Source organism: Bidens hawaiensis, unplaced genomic scaffold (assembly GCF_021521415.1).
Source record: "Bidens hawaiensis isolate Kalapana, Puna unplaced genomic scaffold, B.hawaiensis_p1.1 tig00007457_1, whole genome shotgun sequence".
Lineage (NCBI taxonomy): Eukaryota > Viridiplantae > Streptophyta > Magnoliopsida > Asterales > Asteraceae > Bidens > Bidens hawaiensis.
Genome location: NW_027491523.1, coordinates 797,326 through 808,898, shown reverse-complemented (window position 1 = coordinate 808,898; position 11,573 = coordinate 797,326). Strand labels below are relative to the sequence as shown.

The 11,573-nt window shown below is 35.7% G+C and overlaps 1 protein-coding gene across 1 annotated transcript; it reads right to left on the bottom strand.

Annotated features, from left to right (window-relative positions):
• Positions 1 to 3,232: 3,232 nt before the first annotated feature.
• LOC143635387 (allantoate deiminase 1-like) lies at positions 3,233 to 7,167 on the bottom strand. The gene is made up of 11 exons (XM_077103240.1): positions 6,956 to 7,167; positions 6,778 to 6,848; positions 6,572 to 6,675; positions 6,422 to 6,506; positions 6,213 to 6,329; positions 6,019 to 6,128; positions 5,827 to 5,932; positions 5,091 to 5,177; positions 4,692 to 4,943; positions 4,497 to 4,622; positions 3,233 to 3,661 (listed from the first exon to the last, which is right to left on the bottom strand). Exons 1-11 carry the CDS (start codon positions 7,044 to 7,046, stop codon positions 3,377 to 3,379), a joined length of 1,434 nt encoding a protein of 477 aa, XP_076959355.1. The 5' UTR covers positions 7,047 to 7,167; the 3' UTR covers positions 3,233 to 3,376.
• Positions 7,168 to 11,573: the final 4,406 nt, after the last annotated feature.

Here is an 11,573-nt window from a genome sequence, read left to right as displayed (position 1 = left end):
ATAAAACGGTCATATAAGATTGGATGAGAATGTTTTATTGCTGAAGGGCATGGAAAACCATATTTGAATCGAGTTCTTGAGAAAACCCGACTCGTTGGAAGATGAAACGAGTCGAATCGAGTTGAAACGAATCAAATCGAATTGAAACGAATCAAATTGAAACTCTATTCAATTAGAATTAAATTTGATTCGATTAGAATGAAACTCGATTTGACTGGTTTAGCGTAAAATCGGTTCGTTTGAAGATGCATTTTTCTGCTGAATTTTTAATAAAACCTTATTAACCCCAGCCAGGGGCTCTGCCCCTTGAACCCTGCTAGGGTTTGCCGCCCCTAGAACCTCGCTGCCAGGAGCGCTGCCCTCTGACCCCGTTAGCTATGGATTTTACTAACCTAAAAGTATGATTTGGATAGAGGTAGTTAATTAATATATATGTGTGTGTGTGTGTGTGTGTGTGTGTGTTATTACATAATTAGCCGTGCACAGCTAAGGAGAGGTGTTACCGTTAACTACGAGAGGAACAAGATTCAAGTGAGTTTCTAGCCCCATTTTCTTGTTATGTTTTCGGGGCCGTGTGCATACTCGATGTGGTTAGTTAATATACTTCCCTTAAGCGGTAAGTATATGCTATATGGATGTTTTATGGATGATGTATGAATGATATAGAAAAGGTTAAGGTATGTATGTAATGATATGAAAGATAATATGAAGAAAGGTATGTATGAACGTATGGTGTATGGTCATATGGGATGAAGGGACCAGACTCTAATAATATCTATGAGGATAGTGACCAGACCCTCATTATATCTGTGATAGTAGGGACCAGACCCTTATAATATCTGATAAGATAGGGACCAGACCCTCATAATATATGTGACGTTAGGGACCAGACCCTTATAATATCTGTGATGTTAGGGACCAGACCCTTGCAATATCTGTGAGGTTATAGGGAGAAAGGTTCTTTAAAACATAGAGATAATTATGTATGCACTATATATGTTAACAAAAGAAAGAATGAAAGTTTGAAAGAAGGAACAAATGGAATGTATGTGTTAAAGAAAGACTAAAAGGTATGTAATATGGGTCTTCGGATAAGAAGGCTTGAGAATGTAACATATGTTGCCTGATTAACTAGAACTCACTCAGCGTAGCTGACTTTTAGTATGCATTTAAGTAAGTAGGTTAAAATGGGTTGATGATGGCACATGGTATGGACTGAGTGGCTGGCATCTAAAGAAAGAAGACATGATGCTTTATTTTTATGTTTTGTGTTGAGACAATTTGTGATGTTTTAAGACAAGTATTGTATGGTTTGTAAGAAATAGTTGACTTTTATATCCGCGAAAGTATTAATTCACTCTGATATTTAGAACTGTGTTTATGAGTAAATCCAACAGTAAAGTAGGGCACCGGGACCGGGGCCTTACATAGTTTGAAAAGAAAGAAATGCGCTTTTGAAGAGGGTTGGATTATGATAATCATACCAAGTTTATATTGTTTTCGCGGTGACCAATTGAATCAAAGTTGATTATTGGAGTTCGAAGCCACGTCATATGCCCATACATTTGTATTCATTTTTTTAGATATAATGCTAAACCAATTCTAAAGGGAGAAGCTTATAGTGAGGGGGAATTTCAATGAAAGGCATTGGGTTATGAAGTGATCGTTAAAGTAATCGATAGGCATCGGTCTAAGGGGAGATTGTTGGGTCTTATATCTTAGACCGACGTATCGAACCATTACTCGTTTATAATAAATATTTTTTGCAAGACAACAAGATGTTATAACGAGTAACTGAAGCACATTTCGGGTGAATATTATATTTTTATATTATCTCATTGATCTTAACCAATAGGTGGATGTAGTGAAGACCAAGACAAGTGACTAGTATAAATAGATTATTTAGGTCATTTGTTGAGGTTATGTTTGATATTTTGATGTAAAGAGTTTGCCTCTGGGGATGAGCTCTCCTCAGGTGGCCGAGCGTTTATGAGTATATATGTATGTGTGTATGTATGAGTGTTCTTTATATAAATCATTCGGTTAATGAAATCATACTACTACATCTATCTATTTGTGTTTCGAGTACAATTGTTTATCTATTATTGATTGTTAATCGCACAGAACTCTCCACATCTGTCCGTAGATATTTCAATAGTGAATACAAGTTGTAGATCGACCTTATATTCGAGTACTCGCTGAGTAATCGCTACATAGTATGGTGCCGAGATGACTTTCTTTAACTCCACCTAGTTACTCGAGAGCAAACAATGGTGGTCAACCTCAGCCACAATCAGATATAGTCGGTTAAGACGGGCCGATTTTGACTTAAAAAATAAACATATATCCTATGTGTATAATATTAAAGAATGAATACTATTTTTTTAATTAATGATTATAGATTTTTAGAAAACGTTAATATTCAAAGATGTGTTTTATATTTATATTGATATTTGCATATTTTTTTACAAGTATTTATAAACTTGTGATATTTGGCATATATATGATTTCCCAAATATTCGTTTCCTTACAATTAACCATGTCTGAATACTCCCCCGACTACTCGTCTTTTACACTGAGTACCCGCAACTTCAAGTCGATCAACTTGGAAGCGCCTAACAATTTGTACAACCATTATTATTTATATGAATTTAAACATTGTGTAAAACAAATAACAAAATTGTCTACATATAATTATTATGTTTGAGTAGCGTTATGATTAAGATGGTAACTTTTAACTAAAGCTACAAATGTTGTATACAAGAAAATTTTTTAGAGATTTTTATTGCACTTTCTAGAGATGAAATTAAGATATATAAATGAAGTATGAAGAGTGTAAACCTTAAAACTACAAATGAAGTACGAAAAAAAAAATTTAAGATATGACATTTTACCCTCTAATTCTTTTTTTCATTATTGCCAAAACTATTTCAATAATGAAGTAACCTTCCACTCAACTTTTCATTACCTTCCACTCAACTTGTATTTACACGAGTATTTAACTAGTACTTTCATAGCCAAAACTATAACCACATATGATTTCACATAATACTTTATCATACCTATACTCGTAACATATTCTCATAACATAATGTCCCGCATGAGCACATAAAAGCATAAAAACAGAAAATGATTATTCTGATACACCATTTTCTCACATCATAACATACACCTTTCACAATTAAAAATCTTTTATACTAAAATTTGGTTGATTATTGTATTAAACATGTCAAAACCCTTAAACTTCGTAATCATTGACTAACACAAATGCAACGAAACTAAGCATTGCTACATTATTATAAACAATATTCCATATATACAAAGACATCCGATTTGATGTCGAAGAAACTAAACGTTGCTACAAAGAGCTGAATGATTACAAGTTGGTTTCCAAGAAGGCTTGGATTGCCAAACCCGCCGCCCAAACATCATCGTCTAAAACATGTTCTTCAGGGGAATGACTAATTCCTCCACGACAACGAACAAATAGCATGCCCACGTTAGTCAAATGAGACACTGCCATTGCATCGTGTCCTGCACCACTCATTAGTACTGGCACGTCACCAATATCCTCACCACTAATTCGCTTTAAGGCCGAATATGCTGCAGATTTAAGCTGTGAGTTCAATCCACCATCACATTTTACAGCGTTAGCGTCATGCTGCATGGCAAATTCACAACAGAATTAGCGAAGGAGAATCGTGCTAAATAACCGTGTTTGCAGATTAACACGAACCGGAATAAACACATGTACCTTAATATGATGCAAGTTTATGTGGTTTGACATGATCACGAGTCACGACCTTTCAACCCAAAATTTTTAGTTATTTATTTTGTTGCATATATTTAATACAGTAAAACTACATATTTCCAACCAAAAATATAATTATAAAAGTAATAATTATGTTTAAACTATTAAACCTGATGCTCATTTAACTTTTATCGTTTAGAGTTTAGACTTTGCAAATTCGCAGCAGAATTAGCATGTTTGCGAGTTCACCTGAACACTACATGATTTTCGCAGGTTAACATTAACCCGAACATGACATGTCTTCTCACAGGTCGACACGACACAGGTCCAGCAGTTAAAACTCGAGTTTTGTTTTCTCATATTAATTATCTATACTTTCCAACCAAGTATGTAAATATGTATAAAATGTTATGCTTAAACTATAAAAATTGATGCTCATTAATGTTTATCTTTCAAATTTAGCATAAAATACCCAATCACTTTTTAGTTATATATGACATAATAATAATAATAATAATAATAATAATTGTTTAAAAAAAACATTAAAAATAAGTGGGTTAATTTGTGAACAAATTTAGCTAAACGTGTTCGAGGGTTCGACCCAAACCCATTTAGACAAAAACCCAAATCCATGATTTTTGTGTTAGGTTCGCGTCGCGTAAGAAATTCACACAGAAGAAGAATCATTAAATAACCAACATGTTGTAAGTGGAGAAAAAAGGAAAAACATGGTGAGAATATGCACCTTGCGCTCCATTAAACAAGAAACTGACCGACGATCACAAATGCTATGCATCTGATTTGATAATTCAGATATTATAGCCTCCCGTCCAACATCGTCTATAGTTCGAATATCTACTGTAAATACCACCTGCATACATTAAAATAAAAAAAATAAGCAAATAATTAACGTTATACCATACCAGAGTTGGGTACTTGCCTGTCCGGGAATGACATTACTTGCACTGGGCCAAGTTGATATCTCACCAACAGTACAAACAAGAGATCCAGAAAGAGACTTGATAGAAAATGCATTACAGTGGCCATCAGGACCGTCATTTGATATAAAATCTTGAGGAGTTTTACATAATCTTTCTAAAGATACAATTAACTCAGCTGCAGCAACCATCGGGTCTTGGCGCATAGACATGGGGACTGTTCCAGCATGTCCTTGTGATCCTCTCACAGTTACCTGCAATATAGAGACCATGCAAATAATAACTGTTATTATATCCAATTCATAATGCTATGTAAGATTTTAATGTATATTATCACAAAAACTGAAATTAACATGATAATTTGAATGAATGAATTTAAGAGGTTGTAAGCATTTGGATACTTTTAAACGTGTCTGTCCAGCAATGCCTTTTACCACAGCAAGAGGAAGACCAACAGATTCCAGTACAGGTCCTTGTTCAATATGAACCTGCAAATGTAACATGAGTAAATAATGTATTAGCTTAAAAAAAGACGATCCTCATACTCCTGGAATTAACATTAACATTCAGCAGGGGATGTATGAATCCAAGATAACCACAATTGAAAATCAACGAATCAGATGTTGGTCCCATATTCAGTTTTACTTGCATCAAGATAGTTAACATCTCCATTGTTCTCACTCAATACAAATATGTCCTTATCAATGGATCAACTTGGGCTATGTTTCATCTTAAATGGGTTAAAACACAAAAACACTGCTAAAACAGAAACGGGTAAATGGGCAACCATGTCAAGCGAATCAAAAGTCCCCACGGTGTGGCAATGCACCAAACCTCCTAAATTATGTTGTTCAAAAATGTAGATTATTATTGAAATAGTTTACTTTTATGATTATCTTTAATGCATTAAATATTTATAAATAAACAAAAAATGACAGAAAACTGTTTGTGGGTCAACCCAACTCGTCCTAACTAAAGTTGCTACTGGATTCATTTGACCCGTTAGTCTAACAGCCTAAGACACCCATTTTGTCTACCTTAAATAGAACCCATAAACCAAATATTATAAAAGTGACGAAATCGATTAAACTAGAAATAAATATGAATAGTTCTCGGATTTATACCCAATTTCCTTACCTCTATATAGCCCAAAACAGACTCGGGTTCATATTTAAGCAGGTTAACGTTTTCTTCAGTAGTGTCTATCAAATTCTCCTTCAAAACATCTTGCACTGTCAAACCACTGTTCGATAAAAGTTTGTGTAAGTTTCACTGGGACTCTTAAACTATCATGAAAATAAATTCAATACATTTGAGTGAATCACTTACCTTTTGTCACGTATCTGCAATGTTGAAACAGGTAGTACACCTGCAATAGCCGCACTTCCAAGAAATGTAGATTGAAATCTAACTCCTTCTTCATCACTAAATGCAATTACCTTCAGTATGAAGCAAATGTAAGAAAGATAAACATCAAAGACTTAGTTTTCTTTATAAAAAAATATATAAAAAATTGAACTTACTTCGACAGGATGTCTTAAATTCTTTAACTTTCCGGTGACATTCAACACTTTAACTGCGGATATAGCAGATATGATACCAAGTACACCATCAAACATACCAGCATCAACAACAGTATCCTGTCAATAAAAAAAAAAAAAAAGAATAGTGAGTTACATAAATATTTTTAATACATTATAACAGCTGTAAAGCAACTAAACAAGTGGTTTACAAGATGAGAGCCAATTAAAAGAGCCTTTTGGCTAGCGTTTGGTGGTTGAACTCGACCATGCACATTCCCCAATCCGTCGACCCAACTGTAAATGAATGATGGTATCAGTTAAGATATCTCAAAAGTCAAAGCATTAAGTCAACATCTCACGTAGTCAAACCGGCATCCCCCATCCATCTCCGGATGAGATTCCCGGCTTTGATAGAAGCCGGGCTCAAGAAAGTCCTCTCAAGATAGCCATCAGCATCACTAACCTGTTATTTAACGCAAAAAATGGTCAACTAATAACACAAGTAAATCATAACCGATTCAAATAATGACCCTGAAAGTAAAAAAGGCAGGGGGCGTATGTATACCTTTCCGAGTTCATAGAGTCTTGCTACAGCCTCTTCTCTTAATATTTCGGGAAACAAATCGTTCTTCATGCCTTCAATAAACTCAAAGCAGATTCAAATAGAATCATCGTATTTAATTAATAATAAATATATCACTTTTAATTAAATGTAATAATAGGAAACAGGGATGAAAAATCACCGGCGGCTGACATCGGAACAAGCAAAAGGACGAGGATAAGCCATGGATATACAGATTTAGAGATTTTGTTAACCGTAGATTGAGTCGCCATGGCTATAGTTGCAAACTCGCAAGCAGGAAGCTAGCAAGCAATCAAGCCACGCAACTCTTAACGGCTGTTGTGCCTTTGCTTGTCCACCACCTCTTGCCTTTTTAAGGACGGACAACTTGTTAAATTTCAATGCAAACCTCAAATGTTTAGTAAGTTCCATTTTATACACCTAAGTTTAGGTCATCTACATTGTGGTAATCAATTATTTAAACACATGCTATTCAACCTTACCATGCTAGGCTCATAACTCGTTGTTCTGTTCTGGATGATTCTATCGGTCTGAATAGTTAACCCTATAATTTCTTAAAATATAACTTCAATTCAAAAAAAGAATCAATCAAATATGGTATAGGAAATGTCACTAGGTTGAAATTGATCGATTGCGATGGTATAGGAAATGCCGCTAGGTTAAACTTGAAATCAGAGGTAAATATGTGATGCTGAAAGTCTTTGTTCTAATGTCTAAACGATTAAATTTATCAGGTTAAATCATACCAATCACTTGCCCCACATCCAGTTTAACCGGTTAGCCAACTTGCAATTTATATCTTTCATTCTTTTCATTTTATTTACTCTCTTAGTGAAACTATTAGATACTTTACAACGAGGCATTTTTCCAAGTTGAACCTAAGTCGCAGTAACATGATAGCATGTTTTTCACTTTTTAGTAAAATAAGTATAAGTCCAACGTATAAGTCCTTAGGGCGTGTAAGTCCTTAAGGCGTGTAAGTCCAACTAGCTAAAAAAATTTTAACGTTTTTCGACGTTTGGCCTATCAAAAGAACTCGTAATTACACGAAATTTTCCAGAAATGTTCCCAATATCGAAATGAACATTTTGGTGCAATCGGATTTTGATTTTAGAACGGGCCAATTTTTCGCGTTTTTTAACGATTTTTTACGTTTAAGCAAGCAACCGAACTCGAAATCCAACGAAACTTTCTAGACTTGATCTATAAACAAAACAAAACAATCTCTGAGATTTTGGACATGATTTGACTTTAATGAATCCGGAACGAACTTTTAACGAATTGAGAAATAGATCGATTCTTGACGTGAAACGAGTAGTTCTTGTATTTTCTTACGATATCAAACACCAAAGCTCTTATACCACTTGAAAGACCCCAGCCGGATCATAATACGTCATCATATACGTGTAGATATGATATGAAACAGATCGAAAATGTTGCGTTTACTATACTATGCTAAACGACGGAAACACGTAGAAAAGGAACTAAACACATGTCAACTCACTGTAACAATCACTAATATTCATTTAACAATTTAAGTACAAGTGATTTACAAAGTTGCAAAAACTATTCCAAAATATGACATGAACAATCTATTTATACATGTTTCTTATGAACCGTATAAGTTGATTGGCGTATAAGACTTATACGCTACATATAAGTCTTATACGTTGGTTATTCAACTTATACACTCCTTAACAATACTAAAATGACATTTTCAGCTCGTTTAACTAATACAAGACCTAGTATTAGACATTTTGCACTAACAGGCCAACAAACTGCCAACTAGGCCCAGTCGGACAAGACTAGCTCGGTAGCAACCCGAAAGTCATTTCGGGCCAAATTCACTCCTAAAAGACTTCTTGATTAATGAAAGAAGAAAGCTTGCCTTGCAAGACAACTTACTATCAATTTTATTATTATTTAGTTTTCCCTGTCAGATACGTTTTTGGTTTCCTAGCTGTTTTATGTTTGCATTCTATAAATTGGAAGTTTAGTTAGAGAAAAAAAAAATCAAAAAATCGTTCCAAAAGTTCTTGTTTCTTCTCTTCTTGTTCTTGGATCATAACCCACTCTACGTGTTACTATCATTGGTGCTTTCATCTATCGTTATGATGCCTCCCAAGAAGGATTCTTCAACTTCCGGTGCCGGCGACGATTCCATGAACACCCTAGTTGATCGTATAGAACAACTAATAAACCAAAACAAAACCAAAACAATGCAGCCGCTTCCCATGCTGCCACCCAAACACAACAAACTGCAAACCAAACTAATGTCCACTTGCAGGTATTAACCACAGCCACGCAACAATAACTCAACATTGCAGATCAACTATTAACCAAAGGCCACTTAATAATCGCCACCAACAACCACCGAATGACAACCCACCTTGAGCTCCGAACATTCGCCTACCTATATTCGATGGCTCCAATCCTCTTGATTGGATCTTTTAAGCCGATAACCACTTCGCATATTATAATACCCCGGATGATCAAGGTGTCAATCTCGTAGTGTTTTATTTCGCCGGCGATGCATTAAGTTGGTACAAGCACCTACAAAATAACAACTTGTTAGGCACTTGGCTTGAATTCACACGCACCTTAGAGTTACGTTTTGGCCTGTCTAAATACGAAAACCACCAATCCTCTTTTTTCAAGCTTCGTCAAATGACCACCGTACAAGCATATTAAACGGAGTTTGAATGGTTAAGAAATTTCGTGATCGAGTTGTCGGCTACCTTCCTCCTAAACTGCTTCATGTCAGGTCTTCGACATGATATACAAGCCGAAATTGCACTTAACTAACCACAAACTTTGCATCAAGCCCATGGCCTAGCCAAACTCATAGAGTTGCCTCTGCCCCTAAACCACGTTATACACCACCCTCACGTTGGACTTACCCTTCCAACTCCATAATACCCCCACCAACATTACACCATCCACCTCAACCAACACCACATCCCAAACCTCTACTTAACAAACTAAGGATCCAATCCTTCCCACACCTATAAAAACAACCAGCAATTTACCCTTAAGAAATACAAAAATGTAGATCGGAATGACTTTGTTCCCCTTGTCCCGAAAAATATTTTTCAGGCCACAAGTGCAACCCACCGCAATTTTTGTTAATTGTCGACAACGATGACATGATTGCACAAGATTAAACCGAGTTCCCAACCACCATAACAACACGTCTGATTCCACCAGAGTTTTTTCACTTTCAAATGTCGTTATCTTTGGTTTACTATTGCCTCTAAGCCTACGACTCATCGGTGGAATTAACAGTCACAAATTAACCGTTCTTGTGGATTCCGGTAGCATGCACAATATAATTCAGCCGCGCATTGTTACCTTATTGAACTTGCCAACTCAACTGATCGTACCATTCTCGGTTATGGTTGGTAACGGGAAAAATATTGAATGCACTTCATATTTTGCCAAGGTACCACTTGCTTTAAGTAACAAAACTTTTTCGGTACCCTTTTATATACTTTCGGTTGAAGGTGCGGATATTTCACTTGGCATTAAATGATTAGGCACTATCGGGCCAATCGTCGTCGATTTTTCTATTCCAGAAATTTCATTTAAAGTGGACGGAATAGATTGCATCCTATTTGGGGATTGTTTGAATGATGTAGTTACTACAAGCTCCCTTCATTGTCTTCTTCGGCGTAACTCGGTAGCTTCTATACATATTATGGTCTTTCAAAATGCACCCTAAACCCACATAGCTACCAGTGAACTCATGCATGATAACCCCATACCCACCAATTATTACAAAAGTAAAGTGCCATATTTGAGGTTCCACATTCCTTACCCCCATATTGTGAACACGATCAACACATTCCAACTTATCCTGACGCAAAACCCATCAATGTTAAACCATATCGATATCATCACTTTCAAAAGCAAATCATGACCGATCTAATTTCAGATATGCTTTAGAAAAGGGTCATTCAACCGATCCAAAGCATATACTCGTCTTCGGTCCTCTTAGTTCAAAAGAAAGATGGTTCATGGATATTTTGTGTTGATTATCAAGCTCTCAATGCTATAACTATACGGGATCGATTTCAAATACCAACAGTGGACGAATTATTGGATGAACTTCATGGGTCCATGGTCTTTCCAAAATCAATCTACGGGCTGGATATCACCAAATACGAGTCGCTCCAAACGACTCTTGTAAGACGGCTTTTCAAACCGTCGTTGGTCACTGTGAATTTTTTGTTATGCCATTCGGATTAACCAATGCACCTTCAACGTTTCAAGCGGCTATGAACGATCTTTTTCGTCCAGTTTTGAAGAAATTTGATTTGGTTTTTTCAATGATATCTTAGTATATAGTGCATCATGGAGCTTCACTACCAACACCTTCAATATGTCTTTAAGGCGCCTCATGTCACACCCCGACCAAAGGCGGCGAAACATGCCGGGGTGCAACCGATTGCCCAAAAACACAAAACACTATTTAAAGTGACAATATTTATTCAACTCATTTTATTTCAACGAATCAGTATTCAACACATCTCGTTCACACAAACAAATTAAATACAAGTAACAATTATATTATTTGTTTTACTAATACCCTAATAGTCTTGGTAACGTTTTCATCAAGTCCTCGAGTCAACAAAAGTCAAACCTGTAACATATCATAAAATAAAGCTTGTCAACACAAAGGTTGGTGAACAATTCATAAGATTGAGCATATAAATATATAGTAGTAAAAAGCCACAAAACTTGTATACAAAACGATAAATAAAAGCAACAACTTGGAT

Excerpts from the sequence above, each read along its gene's own strand:
- LOC143635387 (XM_077103240.1), bottom strand. The coding sequence starts at position 7,046 with ATGGCGACTCAATCTACGGTTAACAAAATCTCTAAATCTGTATATCCA. Across the intron at positions 6,676-6,777 it reads GACTCTATGAACTCGGAAAG|GTTAGTGATGCTGATGGCTA; the intron begins GTATACATACGC and ends GTTAAATAACAG. Across the intron at positions 6,330-6,421 it reads TTTTAATTGGCTCTCATCTT|GATACTGTTGTTGATGCTGG; the intron begins GTAAACCACTTG and ends TTTTATTGACAG.